The sequence below is a fragment of the Anopheles marshallii genome, chromosome 3 (assembly GCF_943734725.1).
Source record: "Anopheles marshallii chromosome 3, idAnoMarsDA_429_01, whole genome shotgun sequence".
Classification (NCBI taxonomy): Eukaryota; Metazoa; Arthropoda; class Insecta; order Diptera; family Culicidae; genus Anopheles; species Anopheles marshallii.
The window spans coordinates 18,020,228-18,039,672 of NC_071327.1; the positions used below are offsets into that span (position 1 = coordinate 18,020,228).

General features: G+C 44.9%; 1 protein-coding gene across 1 annotated transcript in view; it reads left to right on the forward strand.

Moving 5' to 3' along the window:
• Positions 1-19,445, forward strand: part of LOC128715467 (protein spire) — a 117,205-nt gene that overhangs the window by 63,517 nt on the left and 34,243 nt on the right. Inside the window, exons 5-9 of the mRNA XM_053810370.1 lie at positions 9,809-10,003; positions 15,163-15,195; positions 17,425-17,555; positions 17,859-17,970; positions 18,060-18,183. Coding sequence (XP_053666345.1) covers positions 9,809-10,003; positions 15,163-15,195; positions 17,425-17,555; positions 17,859-17,970; positions 18,060-18,183 — 595 coding nt within the window. The remainder of the gene's footprint in view (positions 1-9,808; positions 10,004-15,162; positions 15,196-17,424; positions 17,556-17,858; positions 17,971-18,059; positions 18,184-19,445) is intronic.

The following is a 19,445-nucleotide window of genomic DNA, read 5'->3' on the forward strand; positions in this document are numbered from 1 at the left end:
AAAGAAAAAAAAAAACAGAAAACAATTCCACTTGAGCGCCCACCTGGAGTGGGAGGCGATCTGTGGAAGCGCTCATCCACTTCCGTTTCGATTCAGCCCCAGACGCCAGCTCATTACGTCAGCGGAACCGATTCATCGCTTCCGAGATGGCCTTGGAATTCGCGAATGATTGAGGTGAAGAAACAGGAATGACATAAAGCAAGAGTTACGTGCGGGTTGATCTCGATACCCTGGCGGTACAAGATGCGCGCTTCTGGGCCGGATGGCTTGATGCGAGAATTCTTTCTGTGGAGGTGGCCTCATTGAATTGAACGTTACACGCATGAGGGCGTCAAAGTCAAAGGCGTCTGTGGAATAGTCTTCGGTGCCTCTGGAACTGTTGTTCCGGTACAAGCTGGTAGCGGTAAAGTACCGGTAAGAGTACTGCTCGTACGCATTGTTTACTATGACACCGCGAGACCCGGTTTGGTTTTCTTCTGAGCGGTGGGCGACTGTAATAAAGATGGCAAACAAACGCCATGCAATGGTGCCAACTTCTGCATTACGAGGTCTTGGAATTGGGATCCATAGTTCAGCAAAGAGAGACGAAATTGCTGATGCACTGGCGGAAAGTAGCCACTGTTGTCGTGGTACTTGTGAGGAGTTGCCTGAAAATCATCTACGCATGTAACCAGTTGTTCGCAGTTCCATGCTAACGGTAGAATTGTTGATTTAGATGTTTCGAACAGTCTGTTTATCCAATGGTATCTTAAGTTTATCTTCGTTTCTGGAAGCTATAATTGAATGAGTTGTCATTGTGGAATCTAGAAACTTGTAAACGGATAACTAGCAGGTATAGACATATTGTTTGCTGTTTGTTTTGTGAGAATTCCTTGAAGATCATTAAACTTCGCACTTCGTGTATTTCCTCTTGAGAACCATAAAATGTGTAAGATGACTCGCATTCCGTTGATCAATTTGCTTCATCTAGCAAGACTATGTTAATTCCTTGACATCCTGGAACCTGTCAGTTTCAAGCGTCTGTGCACTATGCTCAGGAGCTCACGAGGTCGTAGATAAATTACATATTAATTGCGGCCATCAACCACTGTGCTCTGAACGGCTCAATTTTAGACCACTCCTTAGTGGCACATGGCGACGACAGAGAGCGGCGGCGCCACCGACAACAGCGAACGATCTAGTAGACACGTTCGCGGTTAGCTTAGGTCCATATCATTCTTGCTTGCCTTGCGCACCAGCCCAACCTGCCGACGATTACATTCTAGGCATGCGGAAACTGTGAAGCGTACGGTGCGGCGACAGTGATTTATGGCGGCATAGGACGCTACGATGAAACAGGCCGGTGGGAATTTAACTTTCTATTTCTAAAGTCCGGCAGAATGTGTGTTCATTCTCCTTCGTGACGCCGGTTGAAGTATCGGCTATAATTTCTTTGAGCTTCTCTCTTTCTTTTGTACATGTTTCTAACAAGCCTACTCTTAAAAGTTAACAAGACATCAGATCGTTCGGTGCATATCAGCACTCCATCAGAGCATTATGATTTCATCCCGAGGAACTATTTTCTGCAGCCCATAGCTTCTCTGGCCAAACAGTGTTGACCTACTTATCTGGCCGTTTAACCTTCGACATCTGTGGAACGAATCGGTTCGTTAGGGTGCTTCAGCTCCCCAAATAGGTCTACAATCGATTAGCCGTACGCGGAGAGAAAGCCGCAGAAAAACTTCTAATGAGCATGAGTACCTCGAAGTCTCTTACCCTTTGAACGAAGAAGATATATTGTTGGTTCCGTCGGTACAGCGCCAAGAGCTAAGTGCTTAATGAAAATAAATTGCTCATAAGTTTCCCATCGTCGTCCGGAACCGGCGTATCAATCATGTACGGCGCAAAGCCGAGCTGAGCGCATATTGACCTCCTCTGGAGGTCTTGATCGGTTGTTTGAATCTCAATTTCGTTGAGACTTCTTTTGCGTTCAATTTGCTTCCCTTTGAATTAGGAATCTCCTTACCAGCACCGTATCATGTTGCAAAATTAATTAGCACAAAATTTACTGCTTCATCCGGCCCCATCAGATGGTATTGGGATAAGTGATCCAGAAGCGGGTCAAATATGTGTTGTGCAGTGTGCGGTTTTTCTTTCGGATACGATTATCATGTGTTCAAAGCATTCTCCACGATCGAACACATGTATAGTGCAGAACAACATCACATTCCGATTGCAAATCATTCATCCCCGAAAGTGATGTTTGGAACTCTCGCTGCGTACCCTTACCAACGTCGTCTGTCAAAAGAAAAAAGAAAAGATTAAGTCATAAACTTTCTCCTAATTCGATCAAACACCGATCGGCATGGTGCCGTCACGGCGCGTTTGGCATGCATGTTGTGCAGATTTCACCTCCAGACGATCGTCCTCCGATGATGGATGAATGATCAGAAATAGGTCTGCGATAGGTTTTCAGTTCGGAGGAATATTTTATACCTCATTAGGCGGCAGTATGTTTTTGGCGCAGGGCCACAACATAATGAAGATATCTTCTTCCAACAGTTTGCGACAGGGTTTCCGAGGAAAGTAGAACATCTTCTGTACGGTCTACGCATCCGGAGGTCGTTTTGGCTGTGTGTGGGGAAGATTATCCGATTTTAAGTAGTGCATTCAGGGCTGGATGGTAGAGTGGTTGCTGGCCCATTTTTACATCGGTCATCATGGAATGCATTTCGTAGTTCTTTCGTCAGGCACGGAAGCACGCCGCGAACCAGTGTCCAGATTCAGCTCTAAGCACCGTTTCTTGTACGCGAGCAAATGAGCGAAAAGTCCGGTAGCCTGATCGGATCGGATTTTTATGGGTAATAATTTCAAATTAGCATAATTTAATGATCGCAGCTAGAGGCCGCTTCGACAAGATTGTTGGTCGAACAAAAAAAAAAAAAAATACCCGAATCATGGATCAACACCGGGACACACTGACCGGGGATCGATCGGTCACAGTTTGCTCCCGGGTGGTTTGTGGAATGATTTCTTAGTTTTGATGGTTCCTTTTTCTCGCGCGTTTAATGTGGTTATGCTTTCATCCGTGGTTGGGAGTTATTTTCGTAAGATTTACGACGGCACGGAGGTACGGACTGCCGGATCGAGAGTTCTCCCCGGTACGATACCGGATGCTGTGCGGAGTGGTTAGTGGACGTACGTTGGTTGAAGTTGGAATGCTCGTCTGGGGGAGGTTGCCTTGGTTGGCGCTTAACTTTGCACGATACATGACATACCTCGCTACCGATGGGAAGATTTAGACTTTACCCTTTGCCGAGCAGTGGCGGTAGTTTTTGAGGGATTTTGCTGTCTGCATAAATTTTGGACGAACCACCACCGCCTAGTGATTTAGTCTGGTTTTCGTGCAGTGTGATATATGCCAAGGAGATATGCTGTTGAGCTTCAGTTTTACAGGTTCGTTTAGCTGAGTATGAAAGAAAAATGCTTATTTTTTATGTTTTTTCCGTAGAGTTATGATGCAATTTTCAATTTGCAAAACAATGAGGTATCTGTCAAACCAATTTTCCGTAGCATACCCGGAGTTTGTCTGGGCCGTGAAAAGTTGCCATTCATTTGCATGAAGACAACATTTCATAACGGAACTCCAGTGAGGCCACTCATGCTTACCCTTTCCTTTTATCATACCCTTAAAATAGGTGAAAAACAATTTTCCCAAAAAAAACAGCATTATTCTTCAACGAAATTTATTCGGCGGTTCCGTTCCGATAACGTTCACAATTGTCTGGTTTGCTTTACCGTTTGTTTGGGCGGTAAAAACGGTGGTCTCATTGCGTGGAAGCTGCGAAATCTTTTGTTCGGAGACAGTTTTTACGGAAAATTCCGTTTTTTTCCATCAGCGGCACGGTGTAAAGTATGTCGAATGCGCTGCACAGAGGAGGAAATGTTGCCATTCCGCGTGGTTGGCAAGTTCCAATCGCAACGGTCGTGTCGGATCGTTTTTTTTTTCGTGCCTTCTTGCTCAGCTGCATTTTCTTCGCTTTTTAGTGTTGTTGATTTTCCAAACGGTTTTTGTTGTGTGTCGACTCGTACCGACCGGCCCCCAAACGTAACCGAAAATGGGAAATTACCTGGTTTTGATTTAAATTACTCAATCGGTACTCTGCTCCTCCCCTCCACCATTCCCATCTTTAGCATTGTGTTTCTTCCCCGCAAAATAAGAAAGACATCCACGCCCTCGAGGAAGTTAATCTTACAGTGTTCTTACAAGTCGGGCTGGCCGTCAAGGTCTTTGCTGAAGTTTAGAAGCGAAGCAATAAAGCAAAAACTTCTTGTGCACTTTCTTGGTTTCCTGGTTTGAAGTTCGTGTACGTCTCACACAACCTTTGCCCCTTTCAAACCCCCTACCCTGTTCATTCATGCTCTGTGATCCTCATTTGGCCCAACCTACGATGCTGTTGTCTTTGAATGGAAACCGTAATTTAAAACACCCGCTCGATCGCCCAGCAAAGGGGAACCGTTTTTGGGCATTTTTCTGGCGCTGCAGTTGAGTTCTGGGCGGGTTGACTTCATCGGGTACGTTGGCGGCTTCTACTGGTTTGGTCATTGATGTGGTTTGATTGTTGGTTTGGAGCAACAACCCGCTTCAACTTGGGGCGGTCAGTGCGAATGCGAAGTGCCCGATACTTAGTGTGCCGCAGTGCACACTTCACAGTCAATCGCACTGTGAGAGTAAGAACTGTTTTTTTCTAGATATCTATTTTTTTTATTCACTCGATGAAAATGGCCCATTTAAAGATCCCGCTGTTACTAATATGCTTGATTTCAATGTGTATTTTAATGTGTTTTTTTGTTCCCTCCCACCGTCACACTGATTGAGAGTGGCACTGTTTCTGGGCAGCGAAGAGAACTGTTTTCCCCTATTCGTGGGGAGGTTACCGGTAGTGTTAACGGTTTGCCTCAATTTCGGTGTCACAATGGATGGCTGCTTTGTTGCCTTCATTTGCGTACGAAAGTTGGGGCAATTTGCTGAACCGAAACGCATTTGTGTTTGATGTGGCGAGAACAATCGGTGGGCCAAAACAAAACGAAACAAAAAAAGTACTTGCCAGTGTCTTACAGTTAGCATTGCTTTATGGTAAGGAAGTGATTGACTTTTGGTAAGGAAGTGATTGATTGTAGGTTTGATTTTTTATTCGTTCCGCTGCTATTGAAACGTTAGTTTTGCTTCGATTTAGAAAACTCTTTTTTTAACTTCGATGCTGTTATAAGTCTTTTTGGAATACGAAAAAGCCGAACTAGCTGGTTTTTAATTTATTTTATTTTATTTTTATTACAAAATGTTCCTTAAAGATGTAAACATTATGATTTCAATCTTAGAATATTTATTTCAATGTTTCGTCCAGCAAATGATAGGTCTCGTCTATGTTCCAGTTGTTGTTTTTGCCTGAGAAAGCGAAAGTCAATGTAAACCTATTGTCGGCGGTCTCCACGAATGAATGATTCCAATGTTATCAAACAGAGATTAGCTAAATTGAAAACACTCTGGCGGTGGGCATGATTGGCGAGAGGTGGAGCTAGTGACAAAGCAAAAGGGAATGGCCAGAGTCAGTCTCCACCGAAGTAGCGGGAGGCTGTGTGAATTATGACGGTCATTTCCTGCCCCGGCGCACAAACGCACAGCTGATTTAGAAGACGCTGGAAACCTGACTCTTACCAGCTGCCGATAGTGAAACAAAAGCACCACGCTGCCAACTGTCCACCCGGGTTTCGGCAACGGATACCCTTTCTGCTTCCAAGTGCCGTTTGACGGTCTCCGGTCGTCTTGTTACGCGTTACAACGGTTGTCCAAATGTTTCCCTCCCATTTTGACGGCATTCTGTTTTGCTGGGTGTTTGTTTAGTGTCTCTCAAGCTTTCGGTTTGCTTTTGCTTTCATTTGGCACCCAAACGATTTGAGCGGCCCCATATCTCTGACATAACCTTCGAACCTGGCCCAACACGTGACATATTTTTGACATCTGCCTGGTAGCCGGTACGCCACGCGAAAGGGAGCGCAAAAAAAGGGATGGAGAACAAAATAACCGAGAAACAAAAATCCGTAAAGCTAGACGGAAGAGACCCTTGGTTGGTCCTACGCTCGAGGAATTCGACCTAGCGAGGTCGTCGTCATTGTAGCTGCCGTTAGCGTTGTAGCATCGGAGGGGGTGGTTTTTTTTTAGCTCAACCAGAGCCGTTAAGGCCAGTTTCGTAACCTAATGCCCTACAGTGGACGGAAAACGAAATCTCCCTTGCTGTAGGAGGACACCCAGCCTACTCCACCTTCGAATGGGTGGTCGCACGAAGTTCGAAAAACGCATGACGAGTGTTCGACGGACGGAGAAAATATTTAAATCGACTACACCCTCGCACCGCCAAGCACCGTGAAGTAAAATGACAGAAAAGGAGTATTTGTTCCTCTACAGAATGCAAAACCCATCAATCTGACGCAAGGCGCATGCGAACGAACAGACATTCCTCAATGCATTCGGCAAGTGAATTTGCGCCTGAAGATGCGTCGCCTTTTGACCCACAGCCAACAACCGTCACCGTGTATTACGCCACCGCAATCCAACCCTTATCTGCTTCCTGGTGACGAAGATGGCGTCAGTGAATGGTGCCACTGATGATGACCCGATGTCACCGATACCGCTTTTAACGGTCAATTTAAATAATCCAGCACGCGGATAGTGCACGGTACGGTTTTCACCACCTACACGAACCAGCGCACATGAGCATCGGGAATGTTATGATTATTTTTTCACAATATTTAAAATGAAAACCCCATTACGCGCGCTGCTCAATCAGACCGGGTTGGGTGCAATAAATTCGCTCTTCTAATTCGATGCGCGCGGCCTTGAGCAGCTGGAACGCTAACTCGCTGTAAGGAGTGATGATGATATGCGTAATAATAGTGTTCCCTCCTTCATAGTTGGCTCAGCTCGTACGGGTAAGGTCCGCTCACTATCATGTCCCTTACCTCCCTCTCCTATCCCTCTTATCCTACCTCCTAGTTCACATGGCGATCGGACCAAAAATTGGGTCAACGGCACGTTGATCGGGAACATGCTGATCGACCATATCGAAATATAGCATAATATTTTATGTCGCCTTATATGCCCCCGGCGGCAAGGGTTATGGAATCGTATGGCCGTGCCGGTTTGTTTTTTTGGGAGAAGGTATTGCTCTCCCGGTTGTGGCGTTTTTTGGGCGGTTTTTGTTGTGTTTTGTTTTAGGCCAGGCCAGGCGGGCTGAGGCGATAAATAAATTGCATCGTTTACACACGGTTCGCAGGGTCGCGCATTGCCGGTCTGTGTGAGGGGGAGGGTTATGGAAATTTAATACCCGAACGAAGGTTGTGTGCGACGGTTGCGGGTGATTCGATTTTACGATTGTTGCGTAAAAGAATCGATGGTTTAAACGCGCAACGGGACACAGGGAGGAAGAGTGCGCTGTATGCGCAGATTGTGGATTTTATTTTAAATCGGGAGTTTTTTTTAGTAGTACGGACGAGAAGACGAGGCACATTTTACGAGCTGGGTAATGTTTATTGCTTTATTTCGGAAGAATACTTTCCGATATTGTGTTTCGTACGTAATTGCTGGTTTATAGCAGCTTGCAACTTGATATGATGGGATAGAGAGGAAACTGCGTTTGTGCTGTCTTTTGACATCGTTAATACTTGTGCGACCACAAGCTTGTGTCTGGATGGTTTAAAAATAATATCCGATCGAGTGAATGTGTTTGGCTACACCGCCCGTAAGACCACATCACACCACGGAAAGCCACGGCACTTTACAGTGGATAATTTTTAATAGCTCGTTGTCCAGAATTAGGTTCCGTTTCAGATGCATTTTTAATGCGCTCGTTAATGCAGCTAACCGTCGCATTGCCGTTTTCATTATCGCCTACACCCCGAACGGTTTGTTTCGCTTGCTGTGAAAAACCCCGGTGTCCCCGGTTTGCCCTTGGTAATGAAATACACATAGGGATGTAAATCTTGCCGTTGCACCGTTCGGGAAGGGAACCCTGTTTTCCGCTTTCCCGGAACGGCGTTAGGATATTTTCGAGAGGTTTTAAAAGCTGCGGCAATGTAATGTGATTCCAGCGTAGCTTATCAAAACAAATTTCTTACCAGGTTCAGGGACAGATGCCTGTGCGTCGATGATGATGGTGGAACACGATAAATCAAGCCGTTTACACGTGATCCGTTTTGAAGGGTATTAAAAAATTTTACTACTTGATGCGACAAATGCATCGTCACGCGCTTGTATCGCTTACTGCAACAACATCTCGTCGAACTGCAGAAGGGAACGAAGTAAGCAATAACCTACTTTAAATCGCACCCCGTGTATACTCCCATACGAAACAAATGTATCAAACCGCAACCGCACCATTTTTTTTGACGTCTTATCGGGCTCGCGATACAGTCGTTGAATCTTCCCGTGGGTGCTACTTAATCCTCACCGATCATCTCCACCGGCGGTTTTGGGAAAGTGAAGAGTTGTAATTTTTTTTAAATCCCCCCAGAAATACAACCGTTGACTTACTTTGGTTTGGTTTAATAGGGCGGACTGAAAGACTCGCGGCCTCTCAAGGTTATTTGAGAGGGCAAAGTGGACGATAGGCATTAGCAATTGGATATTTTCCGCCCTTCGCCGTTCGGTCACTGCGTGTCGTAAAATGGCGTCGTTAAGCTAATTTTCCCTGCAACGCCTTTTCCTTAATGGTCAGCGTGAACGAAAAGCGTCATAATCTGCGGCACTGGGGCACTGTCACAGTGCGGGCAGTTTTATCGCTTAGATTAGACGAGGAGCATGTGTTTTGAGATTAGGGGAAGGATTTTGACACTTTTACTGTGCATTAGGCAGAGAAAAGAACCAACCCCGGTAGGCGGTGGAGATGCTTAGCAAGGAGGAAACGATGGAGAGATCATGTTTCTAAGTGAGCAGCAGATATATATGCTGCTGGACGGTGTGATGAGACCGCCCCTGTGTGAAATGCATCAACATGAGCTTCTTAACAGCGAAGAGGTCACTTAGGGCAGGTGAGGTTGGGTGGGTTTCTGGTTACGTTTTTTTTTATTGCGGCAAGTGAAAGGAAGTAACCGTGATATCGGGGGCACTCAAGAGAAAAGGGACAGTTTTCCATGGCACATGGATACATATCTTTTGCTGCGTATGTGAAGCACATGCATGTTCAGCTTGTTTTTGGTTTTGGATTGGTTTACACTTTCAATTTTAAGTACGACAAAAACAAATGGAAGAAACTACGACGAGCTGCAAATGTGATGTGAGACAAGATAAGATGCCGGTAGTTGTAATGACCCGGAGTGTGTCAGTGCAGCGCAGTGCATGAAACGTGCGCATGCCACGAAATTGCTGTCACTGTTAATTGTCAACAAGGGGTTTTTGTTTTTGTTTTTCTTCACATTTAACCCGCCAAGGGAACGTTTTAAGGGAAAGGGTGTGTGAAGACGCGTTTTTTTTTGTATTGCGAGAATGACAAGCTGTTGATGGCTGTGCCGAGCTTTCTTTATGATCAGCTGGTGGAAATAGATTCATCATTGCTGTTTCCCGTTTTGCGGCAATCATGCAGTTTAACGCAGAGTGTACATAATTTACCTGCACCGTCGCAAGATAAGTTTTCGGAAGTTTATGGCGTATATTAATGGTGCTTGAAATGAATACTCTTTGCTACAGTAAATATATGTTCGCTGCAGTGCTGCAGTAAGTTTTAATTTCACATTATCGTTTCTCACGCACTGTTTTTTTTTCCTCTTGTTTTTACAGTATTGCTCATCGCGTGTATCACCCTCGAAGCCGGAAGATCACTATCGGGCCGTTTGCCGGGCGCTCGTAACGGAAACGCTCGAACTGCGAACATTTCTGCAACGGGTATGCCAAGGTGAGGCGGAGGTCCTACGGTTAAAGGCCCAGGCAGAAACGACCGGCAAGGAGCTCGAGAAGATCCACTTCAACGACTGGGTGAGTTATTGAATTTGATGTGATCGGTTGTAATTTGTGTCCCAAATTGTAGGTCTTACATCTGATTACATGAGCCATAGTCATGGGAATTATGATCATGGGTTAGTAATTTTTAGTATGTAGTTTTCTTGAAAAATGTGTAATCAATTGCGCTTAAGTACGTTGATTAGAGTGCTGCGAATTTCCCATTGCGTTGTGGTTTTGATTCCCAATTTATTTTTACACGCAAAATAAATACCCGTGGATAGCAAAATCGTCGTGCAGCATAAAATTGGGACTGTTGCGGATTAAGATGTTACGCGGAATAATTTAAAACCAAATTGCAACATCACTGTTGGCAAACGCAATCATCTTACCCACATTAACTTTCCTCAACGATATGCTTACAAAAAAGGGAAAAGATACAGGTTTAATTGAATTATCAATCAAACTGTAGCATAGAAAGTGAACGCTGTGGCGGTTAGCAATGAACGCCGTGCAACGGAAGATGCTTTGCGATGTTCCAAACGGTACGGACATGGAAATGAGAATCGAACAATTACGCTAGATTTGGCAGAAATTTGTGTATCCTTCCACATGCAAACATCGACGCCTAATGTCTCCCTTACCGTGCGCTTCTACGCGATGTGCTCATTTACGGTGAGATCGCTTGGGAAATGTTGGGATGCAGAAAAGCGAAATCATTTGATTGCAGCGTTGAACTCCTTTTTGCTCGGTTTCTTACGGCTACAGCATGGGACGAGTGTCGATCAACCGGGGCGGCAGCTTGTGTGGGTTTGTTTTGGAATTAATTTAATTTAATTCAATTACTTTAATTGCCCCGTTCACCTTAGCCGCCAGCCAAACGGTTGATTGAAAACCGAAGGGTGATGATTAAGGGATCGTTTTTTTTCTGCTCTCTGCTGTGGTTTGCTTTCTTTGCCCATGTATCGTGGGTTGTGCAGCATGCAGTGATAGTGAAATAATTAAAACGATTGCTGCTTTTCTTTGATTGAATGCAAATGGTGCTGTGCGGATCTTATGTTCCCGGTTATCTCGACGACGTTTTCAATCGTTGCGAAATTGCATACGATGCAAAGCGATTGCCTGAGGGATTAATGATAATGACGCACTTGATTTGCTTTATATGCTGAAGTTTTGAATCTTGTGTTTAATATTTCTTCACTCTCGTGAACACACTAATTGAGAATAGTGCCATTTTATCTAGAATATGGCTAAATATTGCAACCAGCTCCATTAATATTTATTTAATGCGAGCAGAGTGACATAACCTACGGTGAAATGGTTAAATAACATTGCCAAACAAACACGCCAATCAGCTTGCCGAACCATGGAAAAAACAACCCTGCGCCCTGTTTACACCCTTGTTTCCGCATCGGTGCCAAATCGCCGGTGGTAAACTACAGAAAGCGAAAGAAAACACCCAAAACCAAACACCACACCGGGAAAGGCGCCCGAAAATGGAGCTCCCAAAGCAAACCCCCGGAACGGCCCGTGGTTGCGGATGCTTTTGTGAATATTCACAACAACCGAAACCGTGCATTCCTTCCAAACGAAATCTCCGTCGCTGCCAGCGGCGAGGAGATTGCATTTGAAATGGAGCGCAGTAGCCGACTTTTCTCCGGCGCGGGTGAAAGAATGGTTGTTGAAAATTTATGACGAAGAAAGGCAGCCAATATGAGCTGATTTTTGGCTGGGCGAAAAGAGGGCTCACCATTACGTGTGGGTCCTTATTAAAAATTCCACCCTGCATGATGCGAACGCTTTCAGTGTGGTGCCTTTTGTTGTACGGTCGGAACGGATTTGGATCTGTGACGGCAACCGGTGGACAATGGGCACCCGAATGGGTAATGGCCGTTTGGTAGCATGTGGATGTGAAAATCTCATAACTTTGCAAATCGATAAAAAAACGAGTTCATAAAAATAAATTTTACTGCACTTGTGTGGCGTCCGTGCACAAGTTACGGGCAGCACAGAAATTTCGAACGACATAACTGGGTGGAAAAAATGGCATCATCGGCACAGCATGCGATCATTTCCATGACTGGGAGGTAAAAGTCCAACACGGCAACAACAAGCGGAAGCTAACAGAAGAACACAAGCCACATCGCTTCGAATGGAACCGTGCTTGTACCAAACGTTAATGTATAAAAATTCCTACATCATGCAAATATTCCGCACAGTCTATTATGCTTTCAAGCTCGCATTCACTCGCTATTCACTGTGTGAAGTGATTCATTGGTGCGTATCAAAATTATGCCATCCGGTATACACAGGGGCTCATCAAACCCATGACAGGTCGCCGTGGCGTGAACGTTAATTCATCTTGCTCGTGGTGTCCAAAAATCGTTTAATTATATCGTCGCTGCGCTTTGACAGTGTTTGAACAACTGTGGCGATGGTAAAGATAGGATTTGGAGTGAAAGACCACAGGGAAAATGTCAAAATATTCAAAAATAAGTGATTGAATAATTCAGGCGGTGCTGCAGTATTTTATTCCGAGTTAGTTTAATATGGCATGCGTATGCTTCCATTACGGTGCTATAAGACGTAAATTATTTTTACGAGCAATAAAACATTGTAAATGATTGCATAGGAAAGAAGCAGGGCAGGGTTTATGCATGTGTAATGAAGGTTGAAGTGAAAATGAGGCTAACTAATTTTACCATTTCACCGTATGACATTGACTTTGAGGTCATATTTTGAAGGTTTATTGGAACGAAAGTTCAGCGTAAAACCAAAGAAACCATCGACACTCAACGAACAGTGAAAGGTCAGGAGCAAATGGAGCAAATTCGTACACCCCATTCCGATCAGCTCTCGATAAAACAGTACGACACACATAACTACGGCCGTTTGTTTCGCTCATTTTCAAATGCTCCAATAACAGCCCCAGTCGCAGGGTGAAGTGCGGTAGCAATTAAGGGACCAATTTACCTAACCATTTCCTGTCTTCCTAGTTTTGCAAAACCGCCAGGGCGGTGCGCTTGGCCAGCAACTTTCAGCCCACCGTTTGCCGACGTGAAAGTGGTACCGACGCACACAGTTTGGCCAGAATTATGCTCAATTACCGTGGAAAGCGTCACTACAATGATTGTGGTGATTTTTTGTGGTGATGTTTTTTTTTACATGCACGAATTCGATGCGCGCTGATTCGTGTGCGGTCCGTCGTTTGTCGTTCGTTGAAATCCCTCTTTATCCGGCCCGTTGGTAAATTGACGGATAGTTGGCTTGCAGTGCACATCCATTTGGTTGCAGATGATTTCTGTAAGCTAATGAGCAATGGAATGTGTAGGAAAAGTGTGTTTGATATTGTTTAACTCAAGCAGAACAATGGTAGGACTTTTCATCAGCACAATTATTGACATACTACGTTGTACTATTTAATCTCCCCCATAATACCACGAGCTGAGAAAAATGCGATTCCGCAAAATTAAGTTCGAGTTTTTTTGCTCATTTAAAACTATGACAAACAGTTTACAGGGATTTTCGCCCACATGCGCTTATAATTCAATGCTTTAAATCAAAAGACTTGAACGAGCGGTGTATGGGGATTCGGCGACGAACCCCTCGTTCACCTGAGCTTCCAGATATTTGCAATAAAAAAAAGCAACCAAAACAATGTTGACAGCTGACCAGCCCTGAAGTTGGCATAAATTAAGCTCTTTTGAACGAAAATGAATGTGTCATGCTGATTGGTGAGGGAAAAACAATCTCACATCCTTTTATACTTTCCATTTCCTTTCGTTTCGTTCGATGCAGTGGGTTTTGACGGGATGATTTTTGTTCCACTTTTTTTTGCCTTGTGGAAACAGACATTGAAAAGGAAGTAAAAAAAAAGGATTCTGGTTGCCAATCTTTCCGTTCCAATTACATTCCTCAGGATTTTTGCGATGCGATGTCCGCACGTCCGCAGCCGAAATATGTCTGACTGACAACCAGCCGGCACTGTGCTCCGTTTCCCGTCGGTCGGTACTGATGGCTCTATTCTTCTGTCCAAACGGCATGCAGAATGTGTGTGTGTGTGCGGAGCGCGTAAGGAGTTGCATAAAGACACGACGCAGCACGGCAATCAGCGAGCCCGTAAGAAGTCTGCAGTCTGTCATGGCCGTCTAGGCAGCCGCCACCACCTGTGTTCGTCTTCATTGTTTGTGAACGCGGGTGAAGGTGAAAGTCAGGTTTCCTTTTTTTTTGCATTCACCCGTACCGTTCGTGCACTTGCATCCGGTAATTAAAGGACTTTGTTTCTTCTCCGCGACCCGAACGGGCGCTGGAAGGGAAAAACAGACACATTATAAGAAAACTACGCGTATACGGATGCTTTTGCTTTCGGGAAACTTGGAAACTTGTTCACTTGCAAACAAAACGAACCGAAAGGGAGCAACAAACCGCAAAAAGGCAAGCATTGCTTCTACCGTTAACGGCATTCACTTGCATTTCAGCTGACGTGCAGCAGACGGAGGAATCGAAACGAAAAATGTTTCCCGTTTTCCGTCTCGCGGGTAAAATGGTCTCCGGACCACCTCGTATCTCGTTTCTCGACCGTCCGACGATAACGACACGCGAAAGCACCATGCACTATCGGAGGAAGAAAATATACAAAAACTCGACTCCACCACGCCGGTTAATGCATCGAATTGTGCACCGTGTACGATAAGGTGCCGGACGAAATGGAGTACAACGACGCGAAAGAATGTACTTTAATTAATCTTCGAATAATACATTTTTTTCCCTTCGCACTCGTCCGCCGGCACGGTTCATTCGCATCCCAAAAAACACGCGCTCGCGCTTCCTTTCCGATGCTGGTCGATGCGACGTCTCCTCGCATTCTCGCTGACGGTTGACGATCGTTAAAAATCAAGCTGTTGCGTTTACAGTTCGTTTTATTTTACACATTCACGGAAACTACCACTACCTTTTACAGCCGTTTCTTTCCTCTTCCCCTGGGAATGCTGCTAACCTGGTGCCGATTTGGTAAAATGGTAAATACATTCGTCGGTCTGGCTTTCGGTGCCGCTGCTACTTTTCGACTTATCGACGAAATTGAACCACTTGTGGGATTGCAAACATTGTGTGTCAACAACGGGGTGCGTCCGTTTCTGATATGTTTTCTCGCTGGGGTACGAATTATCTCGGGGCGAATACCGGATCGAATGCAGTCGGACGATCAAAGAATCTGGCAAGCACTGCAAGTATGAGCGTTTTAATTTAAATCTTTGTACTTACATTGTTTCGAAAAATATTGGTGCATTTTTGTAGAGCAATTTTGCTTCTTTTTTGTTGCTATTCGTTCCATATTTGGAACTGCTCATCTTCGGTCGTTTGCTGTAAGTTAAGTGATTTATTTTTTTTTCCTTGCGTTCGATCACCGGATTTATTCAGTTTTTTTCCATTTATCACCACCGATGTGCATGGATGGTGCAATTTCCTTCCATATGCAATAGACACGACTATCACAAATTAACGACGAGACGAGCAGAACCCTTAGGGCACATTAAACCCGGCGTTCCATCCCGTTAACCCGACGTTAGTTGTTGATTTATTGCAGCATCTGTGTTGCGGTTTGCTTTTTCAGGTTTGATTAAAAAATGACAACCCTTCGGCTAGAGACAAGGCCTATACAACCTGATGATGATGGTGATCATGATGAAAATCCTCTTCATCCGGCCAGTGGAACGAAGGCAACTATTTCTATTTTTCCTCCCTGCCGGAAAAAAAGCAGGGCGATCGCTGCGTGCGGATGGTATGTGTTCCATTTGTTTGCGCACAGAGTTTACTGGGAATTGATGGATTATGATGTGGCTGGATGCTCTGGAAATGGTGCCTTCCGTCAGCTTCCTCGCGCACAGTCGGAAGCAGCTTTGATCTTGGACGCCACCGGATGATGGGCAATAAATAAATGAATTACTACCGGATTAAGCGGTACTCTTCGATACTCCGGTATAGGACGGAAATAGAGTAGGTAATACCGTGATCGAATAGTCTGCTTTGAAGGAATTGGAGATTTTTCTGTTTTTTTATTGTCAGTGATGATTACATCCTGTGCTGTGTTCTATTCTCATGCGAATGAACTGACTGTGACATTTTATCGAGCTTTTTATGAATTTCGTACCATCCTGAATCAAACAAACATTCTTTTGGAAACGAATAAATAATAGTCTAGACATTAGAATTGTGCCTATCCGGCGAAAGAGAAGTTTTCGTGCGAAACAGAACCGTTTATCTGCCTACATAAAACTGTCTGGCGGGGTATTAAAACTCACCGCCATTTAATAAACCAGCTGCCGGGCTTTAGCTTCATTTCCACTGCTAGAAGCTGGTGCTCTAGCATTTTCGTAAGCGGCTTATACTAAAAAGGGGACTTTAAGTTTTTTTCGCCACCGGAGACCCAACGGTGAAGAATTTTACCACTCGGTTTGGGAAGCTCGATTTGTGGTCGGGGCTTGGTGAGTTCTAGATTACGTTCACTTTGCCGCAACGAAACGGACGAGTTGCGTTTTGCAGTGTCGCTTCACCCGTTAGCAGTAGAATGTGACGTTTTGCAATATGCGAAAGGCACCGTTCGTGTCTTTTTTTTTTTCGTTTTGCCGGCAGCAGGCGTATATTTAGTGAGATTGTTTGGTTTGACGTTCGGTGATTCATGCAGATTTATGGTTGAGCAATATTGAAAGCAATACTGTCGGTTGGTGGTTTTAAGATAAATTACTGTGATAAAAGCCGTAAAGGTTAGGAAACATTTACTTTTTAAAAATGTTTAAGTAGCTGTGATAGTTTTTGGAGGTTTTTCCATTGATTAATGAAAGATATTACGTTTTTGTTTCAAGAGATGTACACAAAATCTGGTATCACTCTTTAAATCAGTTACCGATTCGGCATTATTCGTGGCAAGATCTCGTGGCAACAACTCACTATTGACAGCGAGGAATTGCCTTCCGATCGAATTCCCCGCGATCGACAGTAGAGTGGCTGCGAGTTTCATAACTATCACAAATTCCATAAATTCTGATACACTGTCTTGCGCCGATCGCGCGAGGAGACCCTTTTGTTATTGTTGGTTTTTTGTTGTTGTGGTCAATCCCAACCAAGCTGCAGCTCCCATCGCTGTGCGCGATCGTGATGGAACGTTTCGATACGCATTCCGCAAGAAATATGTGATCGACGAAACACGAGACCGGTGGTCACAGTTTGTGGTTAGGCGCCACTTTGTCAACGCGGGAGCACATGCTGGGCCAATGTTGTCATTCAGGGAAGGGTTGAGCACCACACGTGTATCGGTGTTATTCGTTTATAAGTTGCTTCAAAAGTTATCATTTTGTTTGCCTTATTTTTGCACCATCAAGAACAATTTATTTTCTGTTACTGCGCAAGCTTGATTTAGTTAAGCACAGTGAATGATATGCCCTTTTCTTTCCGTATTGTAGGCCCGCTTTTGGATGCAGGTCGTAGATGAGCTACGGCGCGGTGTACGGCTGAAAAAGATCAACTTCTCGCGAGCACCGATCGAGTACGAACTGACGCCCTATGAAATCCTGATGGAGGATATCCGCTCCAGGTGAGTAGCAGACCGATCCAGGTCGGGGTCAAGTGCAGTGCCGGTCAGTTGCTTTCGAAAGGGATTTCCACCATCACCCCAGAAAACCCTTTGACCGTTGGCGACACATTCCGAAACCATCACGACTTCCAACACGATTTGTGAGATAATCATATCGACCGGGTACACGGATCGTGGCTAACTCGTTGGGACAATTTACCTTTTGCTTTGCCTCAGCACCGACCTTCACTCACAGAAGGAAAAAAAACCATCTAGAGTCAACACAAACGCTTGATTGTTCTCATTTTCGCTCCCGGTTTACAGAAAGTACAATCTCCGCAAGGTTATGGTGAATGGTGACATTCCGCCGCGGGTCAAGAAGGACGCACATGCGGTCATATTGGAGTTCATCCGATCGAGGCCACCGTTACGAAAGGTAAGTGGATGGAAATTCCATTGAAAAAACGATTGCCTCTTAGTAGAACATATTTGTTGAGGAAGCTAAAAACTTGTCGTTCATTTTAGGCATCGGAAAGAAAGTTGGCTCCTGCACCGCTAAAGCGTGTATCCTGCCCTCGGGAGCAGCTGCTAGATTCGATCCGGAAAGGACGTGTGCTGAAGCCGGTTCATCCGAAGCTGAAGTCAAGACGTATGTAGAACTTGTTGAACATTAAACGTTGAATTTATTTTTATTTTCACATTTCCGAACACATCTTAAGAATAGTTGCTTGTTTGAATTTTGTTGCACATCATGCGTTCCATGTAGGTTGAACTAAAAACATTCCCTAGGATGAGTTTAAGTGTTGATGTTAGGTGTTGTGACCCAATAATTAAACCATAAATTACAAATTCCTTGCGTAAAGACCACTGAAATACTGTCTATGATTGTTATTGTAGTATAAATTACGTATAATGTGTGCACTACGGGGACTTCGCCGTGCAGCCGTCACGTGTAGTGGTGCTTAATTGAAGTTTAATAATTTAATTCCATCATCCAACGTCATCCTAGCGTCGGCAGTGCTTCCGTAATTGGTAAAATGGAACAGGTTTCATAAAACTCCCGCTCGTGCAGCCAATGTGTCGTCCCGTTTTTTTTTTACAAGGCGAAGGCGCCATTTCCCATTCGGTGTGACAAAACGGCTTGACTGCAACGCAACGCACGCACATGCATCGAACGTGTCAATCAAGGCACGCACGCACGAACGGATGATCGGTGCGAGCACGTGTGATCGGCCACAAACCAGGGGCACGGAAACGAAAAGCAGGCCGTACACGGCAGGGATTTATTAAATTAATAGCAAACCGTCAACAATTTCCCGATGATTAATTGTCTCACTTTATCTGACCCTGGAGCATCGTGCCAGGGGAGATGAATGCGAAGAAGGGTACGCAACAGACCGGAGGATAGGTTACCACCCACCCCTTCCAGGAGAGGGTGTGGTGGGGTTCTTGTATGGATAGGTAAAGTTACGCCAGTACCGTTCGTTGGGCAGGTTGTTGAACGGAAAAAAGGGAACCAGTTTTCTTACGATTTGTTTTTGCATGCCGCTCCACACGCTGCCTTGCGCCCATCATTCATCACCACCGTTTCGCGCAGCGCATAGGGGTTGGGTTGGAAATTTTACACCACCACCACCACCGCCTTAGGGTAATTGGTCGGCCGTCACTTAGCAGCATTGAAACACGTTTCCTGTTTTTATCCGGCTCAAACCGTGGCACTACGCGTGTGCTGCTTCTGTGCTTTTACAGCCCTTTTCCCCTCATTATCCCGTCGTGGTATTACAGTTTTTTATCTTTCATCGTTTTTTTTTTCTTTTTTTTCCGACCAATATTGATAATCTCGCAACATCCGTGGGCTTGGAAGCTTCTTGGATGTTTTCTAATGTACCGTTCGTCGCTTGTTCCGGTGCG